The sequence below is a fragment of the Sorex araneus genome, chromosome 8, assembly GCF_027595985.1.
Source record: "Sorex araneus isolate mSorAra2 chromosome 8, mSorAra2.pri, whole genome shotgun sequence".
In the NCBI taxonomy this organism is placed as follows: Eukaryota; Metazoa; Chordata; class Mammalia; order Eulipotyphla; family Soricidae; genus Sorex; species Sorex araneus.
This window is the reverse complement of record NC_073309.1, coordinates 46821280-46839452: the sequence shown is the minus strand read 5'-3', so window position 1 is coordinate 46839452 and position 18173 is coordinate 46821280. Positions and strand designations below refer to the sequence as shown.

The following is an 18173-nucleotide window of genomic DNA, read 5'->3' as shown; positions in this document are numbered from 1 at the left end:
TCTGAAGCGTGAGGCTGTACAGTCAGGGTGTCCCCCCCACCAGGGATTCTGACAGCGGGGTGCCACATACCAGGCCACCTTCCCCTGCCCGCCCCAGCCACAGCCAGACCACCCAGCCCCGGGGCAACTGGCATGCCATCTTGGCAGGTCATCTTGTCCCATGATGCTCGCACGACAGGATCGCCTGAGGACACAGTTCTCAGCTGTGCCCAGTCCTCACGCAGCACAGGGCAGGGCTGCCTTTTCAAAGTGGAATTCTAGAGGCTGGAGTGATAGCACAACGGTTGGGGCGTTTTCCTTGCACACGGTAGACCCGGGTTCGATTCTCAGCATCCCATATGTTGTTCCCCCGAGCACTGCCAAGAGTAATTCCTGAGTGTATGAGTCAGAAGTAACCCCTCCTGTGCATCGCTGGGTGTGACCCCCCCCACAAAAAGTGGAATTTTAGGGCCAGACATGGCTCAGAAGACTGGAGCCCCAATTTCATGCCTGGCACTGCATTCCACCACCCAGCACTGCCAGGAATGGCTCCTGAGCACTGCTAGAAGTGACTTAAAAAGAAAAAAGTAAAAAATAATGTAGAACCAGAGAGACTTTAGAACAGCGGGAGCTGGGTGGGGGGCGGCGCTTGCCTTGTATGTGACTAACCTGGATTCAATCCCTAGCATTTCAAATGATCCCCTAAGCACCACTAGGAGTGATTCTTGAGCACAGAGCCAGGAGTAACCACTGAGCTTCACTGGGTGTAACAAAAAAAAAAAAAAGGTCCAAGAATATAGCACAACCCTGTCCATTGTATAATTGAAGTTCCGGAGTGGATCCTAGTCATCCCCTCACAATATAAAAGGGATTTTTTTTTGAGGGTGGGTGGCCACACACAGCAGTGTTCAGGGGTTACTCCTGGCTCTGCACTCAGGAATCACTCCTGGCTGTGCTCGGGGGACCATATGGGATGCTGGAGGTCGAACCCAAGTTGGCCATTTGCAAGGCAAGTGCCCTACCTGTTGTACCATTAATCTGGACCCCCATAAAAGAAATATTTCTTTGAGTCATTCTTCCTTTTTTTTTTTTTTTGTCCTAGCTCTGCACGCAGTATTGAATCCAGGTTAGCCGAGTGCAAGTAAAGCACCCTAGCTGCTGTGCTATCACTCAGGTCCTCTCTTTGAGACATTTTTTTCCTTCTTTTTTGCCTTTTGGGTCACACCCAGTGATGCTTAGGGGTTACTCCTAGCTCTGCGCTCAGGAATTACTCCTGACGGTGCTTGGGGAACCACATGGGATGCCGGGAATTGAACCCAGGTCAGTTGTGTGAAAGGCAAACACCCTACCTGCTGTACTATCACTCCAGCCCCTGTGGTACTTTTTTTTTCTGTTTTTTTTTAGGTCACACCTAGAGATCAGGAGTTACTCCTGGCTCTGCACTCAGGAATTTCTTCTGGCATTGCTCGGGGATCGAACCCATGTCAGCCGCATGCAAAGCAAACTCCCTACCTGCTGTACTATCACTCTGACCCCTCTTTGGGACTTTCTTATTGCAAAGTTATTCGCTTCAATGACTTATCCCACCTACTGACCCTCCCTCTCCTAACTAAACCATTTGGGGAGAGTGACCAAAGTCTTCCTGTAATTGTACCCATCTAAAACTGAGCACCCCTCCCCTGTCTCCGTTCACATCCTTCAATCAGGTTTCGTTGTCCTCAAGTTTTTTTTTTTAATTTTTAAAATTTTGTTGGAGGGGTTCTTTGGAGCCACACCCAGCAGTACTCAGGGCTTACTCCTGGCTCTGGACTCAGGGATCCCTCCTGACAGGCTCTAGGAACCAGATGGGGTGCCAGGAATTGAACCTGGGTTGGCCGTGTGCTAGGCAAATACCCTATGGCTCAGTTCTGTTATCTTCAATTGAAATATCACTGCCTGACAGCCAGAGATTAGATAACCCCATATCTGAACGACAACTCCCTATTGTCACAGGGTCAGCTGAGGCCCCAGCCCTTGGACCTGTGCTCAGCTCAAAAGGAGGTCCAAGTAGGTCCTTGGTCAGTTGGCAGGTAGACCTACAGCCTCCTCAAGTTCAGTCAGCCACCTGGCCCCTCTACTGATTGGTTCGAAGCCTCAACTGCTCCATATTTTGAATTTTATTTTACGCAAAAAACAAACCTTACAGAACTTTGCAAACACAGGGAGAAGGAGACAGAATGACATATGTTTCCTTGATATAATTAATACAAATATTCTGCTATTTTGCCTTTTCCCTTCAATATGTATATTTGGTTGGGAGGCATACCCAGCAGGGCTAGGAAGCTACTCCTGGCTCAGTGCTCAAGATTTGCTCCCCAGTGATAGGGTCAGGGGGAGCATATGGTACCAGAAAAAGAACATTGAGCATCTTGCATGCACCAGTATGATGGGTTCTCTCCTCACCACCCCCCAGAGTATTTGAAAGTAAATGTCACCATCGAATTTCATATTTCATTGAACATCTACATATTTCATTGAACATCTGTTAAAAAAAATAACCATTTCCCTCACAGAACCACAGAACCACCGCCTTAATAGCAATCTCTACTTTGCTTTGTCGGTTTTTGAGTCACACCCAGCGGTGCTCAGGGGTTGCTTCTAGCTCTGCACTCAGGAATTACTTGAGGACCATATGGAATGTTGGGGATTAGAACCCAGACTGGCCGCCTATAAGGCGAACGACTAACCCGAAGTACTAAGTCTCCAGCCCCTCTGCTCTGGGACCGATGTGTTTTAACATCTTCCCCCCAAAAGTATCTTACTGAGTGTCCTAACCAAGTACGTGAAACTCCTCTGTTACCTAACCTCCTATGGGGTAAATTTTAACCCGAGACAGGGAGGTACCTCTTCCCCCCAGGTCCCAGAGCGAGAAAAAAAAAAAAAAAAAAGGAGGCCGGGCATGAGCACCCGGGAAAACCGCGGACTCACAGCTTTGGCCCCTGAGTCAGACGGCTGCAGAGTCGGCCCCCCTACCCGCGGCTGGCCGCGCCCGGAGAGAGGAAATTTGGAAGTTTGGTGGGGGCGGGGGAGTGACGCGGAGCGGGGGACGGGGCAGCGCCCACGCATCTGCGGCTGACTCGCGAAACTCGGGGAGGGGCCCCCGGGGCCACAAAACCGTCTCGGCCGCGCGGCCCGACGGAGGCGCGGGGGAGCGCGGGGCGCGGACAAGAGCCGCAGCTGGACATGGGCCGCGCGTCGCTGTTGCTGCCGCTGCTGCTGTGGCTTCACACCTGCGTTCCAGGTAGGCGCGGGGTGCGGAGTCTGGCGGGTGGAGGGAGGCGCCGCGCGCGCACCACTGCACGCCCCGCGCCGCCCGGAGTTTCCCCGCGAGGCGCGCGGGAGGCGGGCAGCAAGCGAAAGCGCATTAGCAGCAGCCCCAGTTTTTTCGTGGCGGGGGAGCTCAGCTGTTGCAAGCCCGTGTCCCTGAGCTAGAAACGGAGGCACCGAGAGGTCTCCGCGACAATACCCGGGGTCGCACCCGGTTCCAGACAAGAGGGGGTCTGGTATCTGTCTCAGCGCGGCCGGGAGCCCCCCAGGCTCCAAAGACAGGGGCTCACAGTCCCCTCCTCTGCGCCGCGGAGCCGGGGCCGGGAGCCAGGCGGGTGCCGAGGGGGGGCGCCCGGCCTCTCCCGACTTTCAGCCGACGTGACCCTCCTTCCTGTCCCCGGAAGAATGATCCCCAAATGCACAGCACTGGGAAGAGAGGAGGAAACGGACGTAGAACTGAGTCAGGGAGGGAGCGGGATATTGAGTGGGGGTGGGGGCTCGACAGTAAATAATACGGTAATGAATAATCGGGTAGGAAAGTCTCCGCACCGCGGGAGGCCGAGAATGAGTAATGACCCCTGAATTTGCAGTGGGGTAAAGACCTAGGGGGAGGTGGTGAGTGGGGCCTGCTTTGGGGGGCGGGGCTGATGGGCGGGGCCACGGGACTCGGTGTCCCGGGCGGGGCTTAATTAAAGGGGCGGGGCATCCGATCTCCTCTGGGGCGGGGCTTGGACTAAGAGGGGTATTCAGTGGGTGAGGATGATGTTTGGGGAGGGGGCTAGAGGCGTGGCTAGAGTCTGGGGGAGGAGCTACAGGGTCAGGAGGAAACGCCCCGGAAAGCTATAGTATTTGAAGTTGGGAGTTGGCAGTTGGCAGCCAGGAGAGAACCTTAGGGAGAGTCTAAGGAGAAGAGAAAACCTGATGCCATCAGTCGGGGGAATAGTTAATAGGCGCAGGGGGGCATGGAAAAGGAGGTGCACAGGGGATGAGGGTAAAGAAAAGATGGTCTGAAGTGGGTGAACCAGTTTGCAGTCTCGTTCTTGAAGGCCCCGCGAGAACTTGGATGGGGTCTGCACGATTTGAAGAATTAAGGAGGAAACATGTACGGGCAGGACTTTAAAGAAGGACTGGGTGTGAACATAGAACTAGACGTGGACTTCAACTATGCCGAGCCCAAAGTTGGCACCCAGGGTCATCGGAGCAGAAATGTGGGTGCAGAAACAGGGAGCAGGAACCTAACTGAGCACACAGAGCCTGGAGCCTTGGTTAGGGTACGGGGGACCAGAAGAGAGTTTCTGGTGCCAGATGTTGAGCCCCCTCTCCTCCTGCTCCCAGCCTCCTGGGGCCTGCAGTGCATGCATTGTGAGAAGAGCGGCCGTTGTGAGGTGGAAGAGTGCCCTGGAGCCCAAGATCTCTGCAGAACCACCGTCCTGCAAATATGGAAAGGTAAGCGCCTGCGTGCCCGGCTGCCATGACTCCAGGACACTTATCTTCCTGCTCATCAGTATAATGCAATAAATATGGACTCTCCGGAGGCTGGAGAGGTAGTACAGTGGGTAGGGCGCTAGCCTTGCATGCAGCTGACCCGGCTTTCCAGATTGTACCCTGCACACCTCCAGGAGTGATTCCTGAGCATGGAGCCAGGAGTAAGCCCTTGGCCCCCAAACAAAACAAAACGAAAATGTAGGAGCCCTCCTTCGGGGGGGGGGGGTGAGCTGCCAACTTTTGCTGTTGAGGGGTAATTGGCGCCTCAGCCCACACTGCAATCTGGGGTGTCTAGTTCCAATGGAGAGGAACAGAGGCTGGAGAATCAGCTCTGGCAAATGGGAATAGAGAAGCCCCAAAGATCCCTAGCCACATGTGCCCACAGTCACATGTGTGAGAATATTCTTGGCAGTCATGTTTGGAATCTGCAAAATTGGAATCAACCTAATCAGTCTGCAGTGGAGGGGGAGCAGCATAGAATGTCAGAATGGAATGCTCTGCAGTAGCTTAAAAGAAGGATCCAGAGCTGCCAGCATTCAAGGGGATAGGAAAGAGAGGGGGGGGGAGAGGGAGGGAGGGAGGGAGAGAGAGAGAGAGAGAGAGAGAGAGAGAGAGAAAAGCCTGCTGTGGAAAATACTTTTTGATACTAAGTGTAAAATGTGGGAAAGAATATGATGTTATGCATATAAAGTATCATAATTAACCTACACAGTGGTTGTATGGAGGAATGGGGGCAAGCAGGAGCCTTTAACTATCTTTTGAAAATCATTATTTGGGGGGCTGGAGTGGTGGTACAGTGGGTAGAGCGGCTAGGCCCGTTGCCTTGTACCCAGCTGGAGCACCACCAGGAGTGAGTCCTGAGTGTGGAGCCAGGAGTAACCCCTGAGAACTGCTGGGTGTGGCCCCCAAACCAAAAATAAATAAATGTAATTTATATTGTTTTTTGTTTGGGGACCACATTGGTGCTGCTTAGCACTTACTCCTGGCTCTATGCTCAGAGATCACTCCTGGTAGGACTCTGGGGACCCTTTGAGGTGCTGGGGATCAAATTCTGGGGAGGGGTTCGGAGCAATAGTACAGCAGGTAGGGGGCTCACCTTGCATGCAACTGACCTGGGTTCGATCCCTGGCATCCTATAAGACACAGCCAGGAGTGATTCCTGAGTGCAGAGCCAGGAGTAATCCCTAAGCATTGCTGAAAATGGCACCAAAACAAAAAGTTCTGGTTGGCTAAGAGCAAGGCAGACGCCTTGTCCACTGTACTATTTCTCCAGCTTATTATTATTATTATTATTAATTTGGCTTTTGGGGTCACACCTGGCAATGCTCAAGGGTTACTCCTGGCTCTGCATGCAGGAATTACTGCTGGTGGTAATTCCTGGGACCATATGGGATGCTGGGGACCAAATCCAGGTTGACCGTGTGCAAGGCAAACACCCTCCCCACTGTACTATCACTCCGGCCCACAAATTATTATTTTTGAACTGGGCCCTTCATCAGCGGTACTTGGGACTCATACAAAGCCTGAGATGAGACTCGGGCCTCTTGAGCTATGATACCTAGCTTACTTTCTCTCTCTTTTTTTAATATTTGAAACAAATACAGTAAAATACTAATATTTTGCAAATTGGGGCAATGGAGACATTGTATTTATTAGTATAGTATCAATATAATAATATTGAACCCCACATATGCAAGACAGCTAAGCTATACCTCTGAGCCAATATTTTTTTTTTCAGTTTATTTGTGGTGCCAAGGATCAAACACAGATAACACACATGCAAGAAGGCAGGTGTTCTGTCACTGAGTCACATCCTGGCTTAAATCATTATTTTGGGGGGATTAAGGGGGCTCCTAAATAGTGTTCAGGAGGCCCAGGGGCTACTCCCAGAAATTCTCTTTTTGAGGGGGGAGGGGAGAGGAATCCACCCCGCAGCATTCAGGGCTTACTCCTGATTCTGTACAAGATCACACCTGGTAGGGCTTAGCAGATCCTATGGGGTGCCTGGGATCAAACCCAAGTTGGCTGTTCACCAGGCAAACACCCTCCCCTCTGTACTATCACTCTGGCCCCTCCAGGTCATTCTGGGCCAACTGGTGGGCGCTTCAGTGCTAGGGCCCCAGGATGCAGAGCTGCTCCGGCCTTCATGCTCGGGATGACATGGGCCACCTCAGGGGTGCTTGGTGGCCTCTGGAGCAGCACCTGGTTGTGCTTATGGGCCATGTCATACTTGCAATTGTACCAAGTTCAGCAAGCACGCAAGGCTTGTGTTGCAACCGTGAACTATCTGGCCCAGTGTGTGTTCATGGCACCACCGAGGGACTTGGGTGGGGCTGGATCTAACTCTTGGACAAGAGTGTTGAATCCAATCAAGAGAGGACCTGGCAGGGGCTGGAGTGATAGCACAGCGGGTAGGGCATTTGCCTTGCACGCGGCTGACCCGGGTTCAATTCCCAACATCACATATGGTCCCCCGAGCACTGCCAGGAGTAATTCCTGAGTGCATGGGCCAGGAGTAACCCCTGTGCAATGCAATGCCGGGTGTGACCCAAAAAGCCAAAAAAAAAAAAAAGAGAGAGAGAGAGAGAGAGAGAGAGGACCTGGCAGAAATGAACCCTGGAACTGGGCGACCTTCAGACCCCAAGTGTCAGGAGACCGGAGAGATAGCACAGGGGAAAGGCCATGGCCTTGCCTACAGGTGACCCTGGTTTGATCCCTGACACCACACAGGGTCTCCCAAGCATTGCCCGAGGTCACTCCTGAGCACGGTGCCAGGAAGAGACCCTGAGCACAGCTGGGTACGGCCCCCAAACCCAACCCCCAAAATAAGGTCAGGAGCAAGAGGGACTGGTTGGGCCCAGCAGAGTATCCTGGGTGACGGGGACATGTCACTCACAGGAGGGAAGAATCTGGATACGGTGGAGAGAGGATGCACCCACCCAGAGAAGACCAATAGGACCATGAGCTACCGGACCGGCCTGCAGATTGTCACCCTTTCAGAGACTGTGTGCGGGTCCAACCTCTGTAACCAGCCCATCTTTGGTGAGTAGGGGGGGCACCCTCAGCAGGCCCCAACAAAACCACCCCTGACCTGGCCTCATCCTCATTCCCAGACATATTAATGCTTCAGCCACCGCCAGCTCCTGACTCACCCCAGCCCAGATCCTCCCTGATTCCAAACACTTCTCCACCTCCAATTCAACCTCACCTCTGTTATCCGGTCCCCAGATTTTTGTGAACCTCCATCCCACAACCCCCACCCATACTCTTAACTCAAACCCATCTTCCTTCTAAAATCAGCAAAAAGCCCACCCCAAAGTATGTGGCCAGAGACAAAGACAGATACAGTAATAGGTAGGGCGTTTGCCTTGCACGTGGCCAACCTACGTTCCATCCTTGGCATCCCATATGGTACCCGAGTCCCTTCAGGAGTGATCCCTGAGTACAGAGCAGCAGTGACAGCACAGAGCCCAGTTCCAGGGTTCATTTCTGCCAGGTCCCCCCTGAACACTACCGGGTGTGGTCCCAAAACAAATAAATCAACCCCAGCCCATCCTGCTCCATTCCCAGCTACAAGCTCCTCCCATTAAGCCACAACCGACAAAAGCACGCCCATATCCTCTGGCTGACACAGGGCGAGTCCCGTTATCTTGCCAATTAATTGCCACTTAATTTTCCCCTGGCATGGGAAAAGCATCAGCCACAGATGCTAAAAGACCAAGAACCAAGACTAGATTAGAGAGGTCAGCGACTTCAAGTTCTTGGAATTTTTTTTTGGAGAGGGGCATGGTGGGAGGCGCTCAGTCGGGGGGGGGTCTAGGCTTCAGTGAGAACCCCAAGATGATTGGGCCTGTGATGCCCTGCCACTCCGATGATGCTCGGGGCCTCAAACACTGCATCCTGACCTCAGGCTGTTCCTTGGTCAGTGGCAGGGACAAACACAGACGTTTGGGTTTTTTCTTTGTTTTTTTTTCCTTTTTGGGTCACACCCGATGATGATCAGGGGGTTACTTCTGGGAATTACTCTTCTCGATGCTCGGGGGACCATCTGGGATGCCGGGGATCGAACCTGAGTCAGACACCAGCCTTGTCTCCCATAGCAGCGCTTAAGGGGGAAGCTCTGCTGCAGCCTAACCCGTGCTTCTAATCGGAGAGATTGTGCAGAGTAGTTTGAAAGCCGGGCAAAGGGAAGCCAATCCCCTGCAGGGCCGGGTGCGACCCTGCTGGCCGAAGAACCCAGGAAGAGGGAGGGTGTGGCGGAAGGAGCTGGGGAAGTAGCTGTCAGTCCTGTGGCCTCCTTACGGCTCAGCTGCAATCAGCCCCATTCCCACAGCCACTGTGCCCTGCCCAGAATAGCTGGCTAGACCACATCCTGTTCTTACATGACACTGGGCACAAAGCAGCGGGCAGGACCTAGGGAGCAAGACTGCCCTGGCCGTGCCCCCTCCACCCCCCTGCAAGGGACTCACAGATCCACAGAGGGGCTCAGGGGTACAGCGACAGACCCAGCATCAGGCAGTGACGGCTCAGATGGGTCAGAGCTGGGACTGGGGAAGACAGAAGCTATGGACTAGAGAAAGAGAACAGCAGGCCACTTGCCTTGCACACAACTGTCCTGGGTTTGATCCCCAGCACTGCATAGGGTCCCCCAAGCATGGACAGGGGTGACCCCTGAGCACAGTAAAGAGTAAGACTGGAGGGCTGGAGTGATAGCACAGCGGGTAGGGCATTTGCCTTGCACACAGCCGACTCAGGTTCAATTCCCAGCATCCCATGTGGTCCCCTGAGCATCGCCAGGAGTAATTCCTGAGTGCATGAGCCAGGGGTGACCCCTGTGCATTGCCGGGTGTGACCCAAAAAGAAAAAAAAATTAAAAAGAGTAAGACTGGAGTACTACAAGATTGCCTCCCACCCCCAAAGATAAAAAACAGGCTATTGGTAAAGTTTGGACTGAATGAAGAGAAGGGACCCTGGAGAAGACCCCTGGGTCAGGCTACAGAGACTTCCTGGAAGAAGCAGCAGCTAAGGGAAGGGCATCGAAATCTGTAAAGTAACAATAAAATGAAAAACATCTCTGGTTCCAACCATCAGATTTCTCTTAAACAACTTAGACCTCAGAATGCAAGATAGATCAAAGGGAAGGTAGAGCATGGAGAAGGGGGAGCTTGTCCGGACAGAGGAGAGGAGGCTGGATGAGAGCATCAGCCCTGTAGATGAGGATTTGGGTGGACTAGAGACTGGAGTGATAGCACAGCGGGTAGGGCGTTTGCCTTGCACACGGCCGACCTGGGTTCAATTCCTCTGTCCCTCTCAGAGAGCCTGGCAAGCTACCTAGAGTATCCCGCCCACACGGCAGAGCCTGGCAAGCTACCCATGGCGTATTTGATATGCCAAAAACAGTAACAAGAAGTCTCACAATGGAGACATTACTGGTGCTCACTCTAGCAAATCAATGAACAGCAGTGTTACAGTGCAGAGACCATTTAGCAGTTTCCTAAAGTGGACGATACTGCCCCCTGGAGGACGCTGGAACAATGATGGGTAGCAGTCGCCTTGTGTGCAAGTGAGGGTACTTTCTATTTGCTCACTTAAAGAATGTAGATTTTGGGGGGTCAGAGATGTAGACCAGTGGGTAGGACCCTTGCCTTGCATGTAGTCGACCTGGGTTCAATTCCCAGCATCCCATATGGTCCCCCAGCACTGACTGATTCCTGAGCATAGAGCCAGGAGTAAGCCTTGAGCATTGCTGGCAGTTTCCCCCCACCCCTCCCCCCCAAAAAAATAAGGAAAGAAATTTGGGACCAAAGAAATAGTACAGTGGGTAAGGCACTTGCCTGGCAAGCAACTGACCTGGTCTTGGTCCCTGGCATCCCATGTGGTCCCATGAGCAATGGGAGTGATTTCTAGGTACAGAGCCAGGAGTAAGCCCTGAACACAGCTGGACGTGCTCCCCCCCCCCCAATTTAAAAACTTCCCTACAAATTTAAAAAAATTAAAAAGAAAGACTTGGGTGGGGGAACTCAGTAATTTTTTTTCCTGCAAAGTGGGCGGTAGGTCAGATAAATTTGGGGGCCTGTCATGTAGCAGGTAGATGAGTAAGACTTGGGGATGGATTTGATGAGAGTGCGGAGGGGGATGTTGTAGTTCCCGTCGTGATGGAGTCACTTGCATCAAATGACAGCCCCTGCCAATGACAGCTATCACAAACTATAAGCAAATATTTGAGGTCATTGGAGTGCAGCCACTGAAGAGAGACAGCTGAATGTCCCGATCTTGGGGACACCTGGCCTCTCTCCCGGAGCGTGCCCCCCTCTGGGGAAACAGCCCAGACAGATCATTGCTAGACAGAGAACACAGGCGTTGGAGGCTCTGCTGAGATTGCCAGGGTGTCTGGAAGCGGAGAGGTAAAATCCTGCACTAGAGAGACCCGCAGTACAGGGAGTCCCCAAATCTACAAATTTCCCTCAAGTCGTTGGCAAGCTGTACGTGATCAGGATGAGAGATGCCAAGAAGCTTGGCAGAACATAGTAGCCAGGAGGTTCCAGCACTGGGCAAGGGCTGCAGCAGGCTTGTAAAACGGGGGAGTCTGAGGGTGCCAGGTTGGAAAGGCTGCAGTGACCTCCTTAATCTTTCCCTCGAGATTACATCTAGAAGCCAGTTCCAGCTGAAATCCACCTGCTCTGGAGGTGCTGAATCCCATCCAGAATGGGAAGAAAACATGACCCTGGTTGGAAGAAAATAATGTCATTTAGAGCCTTTGAAAATTGTTATGGATTTGGATGGAACAATAGTACAGCAGGGAGGGCGCTTACCTTGCACACGGCCGACCCAGGTTCAATTCCAGGCATCCCATATGGTTCCCTGAGCACCGCCAGGAGTGATGCCTGAGTGCAGAGCCAGGAGTAATCCCTGAGCATCACTGGGTGTGAATCAACCCACCCCCCCAAAAAAGAAAGAAGTATCCAAACTAATGCCTGATTATTCAGGATCAGAGATTTGCCAGGATTTGTACCCTAGTAGGTCTGGCAAGAAGATGACGAGAAAACCCCACGATCTTCCAGGAGGTGGTGGGTTTTGGGTCTGGAGCTCAGAGAGACACTTGGGCTAGAGAGATCCTTTTTTTTTTTTTTTGGTGGGGGGAGGTGGTCATACCCGGCAATGCTAAGGAGTAACTCCTGCATTCAGAAATTACTCCTGATGGTCTTTGGGGGATCATATGGGATGCTGGGGATCGAACCCAGGTTGGCCACAAGCCAGGCAAACACCCTCTCTGCTGTACTATTGCTCCGGCCCCAGAAAGATTATTGAGTGACCAGCAATTAGGTACAAAGGAAGCCATGTCAGCAGGTGGCATTGCTTGGGAGAGTGTGGCCACGAGACCCCTTTAGAGGGACTGCATCACCATGGGCGTCTGTGAGGGGAGACGGGCAGAGCTGTGTGGCCACAGCGCAGTGTACATCTCCCGTTCCGTGATGGTTCCAGGAAGAGGACAGACATTGTTGGACTTCCAGATCCTTTTTTTTCTTCAGTGGTGTGGGGTGGGGTGAGATTTGGCTTCGGATGCTCATGACTCACTTAATTACAGCAGCAGTCTTGCCAGTTGGGTGCCGGAGCAGAGACAGGTTCTAAGACTTGGCCCCTCTCCACTGGAGCTCTGGGGTCAGGGAGGGGAGCGCATGCCAGGCCTGGGGACCGGCAGGAGCCAAGGATGACCGGTGTTTCCAGGAAAAAGTACCAGATCCAATTGGCAGGGCTGGGAAGGTCTGTGTGAGAGGCAAAGTGACCACAGACCAGTCAGTGAGGCTTTGACCTGTGAAACAATCAGGATGTGTCCCCATGACTTCTCACCCCATTAGAGAGTGCATGCAGACTTTTTTGGAGGGAGTGAGGGGGGCACACATGGAGGTGCTCAGGGGTCACACCTGGCTCTGCACTCAGCAATCACTCCTGGCGGTGCTCCAGGGACAGTATGGGATGGCGAGGATCGAACCCAGGTCAGCCACGTGCAAGGCAAGCACCTTACCTGCTATGCTGTTGCTCCGGTCCCTGCCTGCAGACTTATATTTTTTTATGATGCTTCTCAAGTTCAGGGCCAGAGATAGAACAGGGTCATAATGCGGTTGCTCTGGCTCGATCCGTATCACCACATGGTCCCCCAGGCACCACCTGGAGTGATTCCTGAGCACAGAGCCCCCACCTACTCCCCAATTTTTTCTCAAGGTCAAGACTTAGGAAGTTGGGGACCTGAGTTCAATATCCAGCACCACAAAGGGTTCCCCAGGTCCCCCCAAGAGTGAGACCTGAGCAGTATTGCCAGGTGTGGGCCTCCCCCATTTCCTCCCTCCCAAAAAAATGGGGGTAGTGGCTGGGCTAGATGGTTCTGGATCTTTCTCTTTTGGAGGGATTGAGGTTTCGGTTTTGGGGGGAGCTATACCCTTGCAATTTTCAGGGGACCCTGTGGAATGCTGGGGATCCAACCCCGATTGGCTGCTGTGCAAGGCAAGTGCCCTACACACTGTACTATCACTCAAGCCATCCAGAAGGATTTTTTTTTAATTTTTAAAATTTTATTGAATCACCGTGAGATAGTCACAAGCTTTCATGTTTGGGTTACAATCTCAGAATGATCAAACACCCATCCCTCCACCAGTGCACATTCCCCACCACCAATATCCCTGGTATACCCCCCCTTTCCCACCCTCCCCCTGCCTCTATGGCAGACTATTCCCCATGCTCTCTCTCTACTTTTAGGCTTGTAACACAGACACTGAGAGGTCATCATGTTTGGTCCATTATCTACTTTCGGCATGCATCTCCCATCCCAACTGCTTCCTCCAGCCATCATTTTCTTAGTGATCCCTTCTCTATTCCATCCGCCTTCTCCCCTCTGCTCATGAAGCAGGCTTCCAGCTACAGGGCAATCCCCCTGGCCCTTGTATCTACTGTCCTTGGGTGTCAGCCTCATGTGATGTTATTTTATACTCCACAAATGAGTGCAGTCCTAGAAGGATTTTTTTTAAAGTCATAGCTCATTAATTAGAAAAAATATGGAGAGAGACTATCATTGACAGTCTTTGATGATATGGAAGGAGGTCTGAGCTGAAATCCAGAGGGGTTAGAAAGAAGGATGTGGATTCTAGAAAGATTTGGAACGGAAGGGTTTCTGGCGGGCTAAAGAGTGGGTTAGGAGGAATTAATGCAGAGGCAAGTTCTTAAAGGAAGGAGATCTCGGGACTCTGCCCATAGAGCCTCACCCTTCTCCTCTTTCCAAACAGACCGGCCAGTTTCCTTTCCCCGAAGCCGGTACCTCGAGTGCTCCTCCTGTGCCTCATCAGACCTCAGCTGTGAGAGGGGCCGGGCCCAGGATCTGCAATGCCGAAGCCCTGCAGAGCAGTGCGTGGAGGTGGTGACCCACAGAAACCTGGAAGGTGAGTCCCACTCTGCCAGACTCCCTTGTGTTTGCTCTTCCCAACATTGAACAGGAGTTCGTTCTCTTACATGCAAATAAAAGCCTAGCAATAGGAAGGAGGTTCAGAGTCACTAGGACAGTTCCCACAGTCACCGGGACCCCGATGCCTTCTCATTTCTTTCACAGCACTGCCATTCTTCTCCAAATTGCCTCATGGTACAAACTAGTGGCCAGAGCACCAGACTTCATGTCCAAGTTCCAGGAAGGATGAAGGGAAAAGAATGGACCAAAATTTAAAAAAAAAAAAAAAAGGAGCACCATTCCTTTTTGTAAGGAATCTTCTTTCTAGAAGTCCCAGGTGTTACATTGCTCACCATGTAGCCCCATGACTATGTCTTTTGGATAGATACACTCACTGCCCCCAAATAACATGAGGGTCATACAGTGAAAGAGAACAGCCCCAGGGTGGGTGGATCCAGTCTCAGCCCTCATCCACTCATCTAACCTCTCTCCTCTGGCTTCCCCTGGAGTCTAGGAGGCCCAAGAGATGAAAACCACATCCGTGGCTGTGGCAACCTTCCTGGTTGCCCAGGCCCCACTGGCTTCCATAACAACCACACCTTCCACTTCCTGCGCTGTTGCAACACTGCCAAATGCAACGAGGGCCCAGGTAAGAGGACCCCAGCCAGCAAGACCTCCATTTCCTCCTCTGAAAAAAAAAACCACATTTATCAAACCTTTCTTAGAGTTTTGGGGGTGGGGGAGAGGTGTGTGTCGGGGTAACTCCTGACTCAGTGCTTGTTGGTCCCTCTCGGCAGTGCTGGGGGCACCATCCCATGGGGATTAAACCCCGGGCCCCCTGCAGACAAAGCCTGCATTTAGCCCATTGAACTCACTCTCTGACCCATGTTTGTTGGACTTCAGTCAGACCAGCAAACCGTCACTAAGACGCGCTCCTCTTGCATCTTTCCACCATGCCCGTGTCCACTGCCATCACGCTGGGTTGGGTTACCACATCCTCTCCCCAAGATGCCAGCACTCACATCCTCACGGTCTTCCTCCTGCTGCCAGAGAGTCAGGGTCCAGCCCAGAAACAAAAGTGGTGTATTTTTTGGTGGAGGGCACCCCCTGTTGCTTTTCCATGCTGACCCCTGATTGTGCCCAGGATTAATGTAATTCAATAATTAACTAAGCTCAGTGAGTGCAGGCACTGTTTGGCTTTACAACCACCTGCTCGCACCCAGTCACTGGTTCTCAGGCCGGGGGAAGAGCTGGGGAGTTGGCATCTTGCTCGCCAGTCCCAGAACCCACGAAAAGAAAAATGCAGATCAAAGCTTGACCACCAGGGGGCTCCCTGGCGTCTCCGGGCTGGACGCTGGGCAAAGAGGTCCCTGGGCTCATTTGTCTGTCTCTGTGCCAAGTCGTGGAGCTTCAGGACCTGCCAGTGAATGAATTCCAGTGCTACAGCTGTGAGGGGAACAGCACCGATGGATGCTCCGTGGAAGAGACTGCCCTCATCACCTGTCGGGGTCCCATGAACCAGTGTCTGGAGGCCTCTAGCAGCCACGGTGAGGCCCGTGGGGGCAGGGAGAGCGGAGGGCAGGAGTGGGTTCTAGGCTCAGTTCGGCTAAGGGGGAACCTTCTGTGGAATTCCTTGCAGTATGGGATTAGGACCCATCCGGTTTATTTTGGCCTTATAACCATGCACAGTCTGGGAAATGGGACTTCCCATTGACCCTCAGGGCTTCCACCCTCTGAAATCTGGGGAAGGTTCTTTATTTTATTCTATTTATTTTGGGGCTTTGGGTCACATTCGGTGGTGCTTAGGGCTTACCTCTGGTTCTGCACTCAAGGATCACCCCTGGCAGGTTCATATGGTGGGCCCATATGGAGTGCCAGGAACTGAACCTGGATCGACTGCATGCAAGGCAAACACCCTACCTACTGTACTGTCGCTCCAGCACCCAGGGAAAGGTTATTTAAAGATTCCTCCTAGTTGGGGCCAGAGAAATAGCATGGCAGGTAGGTAGGGCGCTGACCATGCACGAGACCAGGAAGAGTTCTGAACATCACCAGTTATGGCCCCCGAACAAACAAAACAAAACACTGGCCTTGAACGCAGCCTACTCTGGCCTGAAATAAAGGGGCAGATGTGCCCCCAAGTCTCCCCTAAACCCCTCCGCAAAAAAAAAAAAAGATTCTTCTGGCTCTTGCAAATTGTTTGTCACCTGAGAGTCATAGACAATGTAAGATATAGACAACTATACATACCTATGTCTAGGTCAAAAATTAAACCGAGTAATTTGTTGTTGTTATTGTTCTGTTTTGGGGTCACATCTGGCAGTGCTCAGTTCCTCCTGGCTCTGCACTCAGGTATTACTCCTGGCTCAGAGGACCATATCAGATGCTGGGGATTGAACTGGGGTCAGCTGCATGCAAAGCGAATGTCCTACCCTCTGCACTAGTGCTCCAGGCCCAAATGTAACATTTTAATGAAAAGATGCCTGTATTGGGGGGCTAGGGAGATGGCTCGGAGGGCTTGAGCATATGCTTTGTATTCAGAAATACTGGTTTGATCCTGAACATCACATGGTCTCCCCCAGATACCACCAAGAGAATTCCTGGATCACTGCTTGGTGTGGCTCAAACACAAAGGGGGGGGGGGAGGAAGAGAGAGAGGAAGAGAGAGAGAGGAAGAGAGATTTTCTAAAATAAAAAATCAAACAAGACTGTCATTGTTCTACCATTTTGCAAATCTCTTTACTGTTTGGCTTAATAGAAGACAGTCGTTGGTTCTTTGTAACTGCTTCTGGTTTTTTTTTTGCCTATTGAATATCATGTGTCATGGGGGTTCTGGAAAATTCCATGGTAGACTAATGAGGGCAAAAATGCTAAATGAGGAGCTGGAGCAATAGCACAGTGGGTGGGGTGTTTGCCTTGCACATGGCCGATCCTGGTTCAAATCCCAGCATCCCAAGATCCCCTGAGCACTGCCAGGAGTAATTCCTGATTGCAGAGCCAGGAGTAACCCCTGTGGCAATGCTGGGTGTGACCCAAAAAGGAAAAAAAAATGCTGAATGAGGGTTTAGTTTTTTTTTTTTTCCCCTTTTGGGACACACCTGGTGGTGCTCAAAAGGGCTGACTCCTGACTGCTCAGGAATCACTCCTGGGAGGACTCAGGGGACCATAAGGAATGCCAGGGATCAAACCCAGGTTAGCTGCGTGCAAGGCAAGCACACACCTTACCCTCTGTACTATCTCCCTGGGTGTAGCATTCTTCCAGGAATAATGTTGACTTTGCAGATCCCCTGGAAGGGGCTGAGGGACCCCCACTTAGGTCAGCCACTTTATCCTAATGACATGTCTTCTAAGGTCACTTGAGGCTTTTCAGTTCCAGACCCAACTGCAGGAAGATTCACTCTGTCCTCTCTCCCTTCAGAGCTGGGGACCCCAAACTACATGCTCAGAGGCTGTGCCACCCCCTCCTGGTGCCAAGGCCCCCATGTGGCTGAAGTCTTCGAGCTGACTCATCTCAACATCTCCTGCTGTACCGGCAGTGGCTGTAATGGTCCAGCTCGGGATATCCAGACCCGAAGCAGGGCTGACCCCCTGCCTGCCTCCTCTCACCTCAGCTCCACTGTCACCCTGCTTACGGTTGCTGTCCTGTGGGGAGGCACTCTCTTCCGGACCTGAGCCCCTCACCCCCTGCCCTGGCTGGATCCAGAGGACCCCGATGCCGTTCCCTTCCCTCTAGCACCCGCGGTCTTGCTGTGTGACCTCAGGCCAATGTGCTGCTATCTCTGAGCCTCTGTTACCCCCCAGTATCAAAACATCAGTCTGAAGAATTGTGAGAACCAGAGGAGGAAAGCTGGAGGAAGGCTGCGGGCCAGCGGGAAAGCTGTTATTGTTGTTGTCGCCGCTGTTGTTATTAATTAATATTTGTATTATTTAATATTTTATATATAATTAAAGATTTTTGTATCAGGGAACTGGC

General features: G+C 52.1%; 1 protein-coding gene across 2 annotated transcripts; it reads left to right on the top strand.

The window, feature by feature from the left end:
- Positions 1 to 3117: 3117 nt before the first annotated feature.
- Positions 3118 to 18173, top strand: PLAUR (plasminogen activator, urokinase receptor). 2 transcript variants are annotated; one of them, XM_055145189.1, is made up of 7 exons: positions 3118 to 3259; positions 4621 to 4731; positions 7669 to 7812; positions 14046 to 14198; positions 14715 to 14849; positions 15601 to 15747; positions 17619 to 18173. In XM_055145189.1, the coding sequence occupies exons 1-7, from the start codon at positions 3202 to 3204 to the stop codon at positions 17870 to 17872; spliced, it is 1002 nt and encodes a 333-aa protein (XP_055001164.1). In that variant the 5' UTR covers positions 3118 to 3201; the 3' UTR covers positions 17873 to 18173. The 2 variants fall into 2 exon arrangements, with proteins under 2 accessions (XP_055001164.1, XP_055001163.1); XM_055145188.1 differs by lacking the exon at positions 3118 to 3259 and having other exon boundaries at positions 4264 to 4731.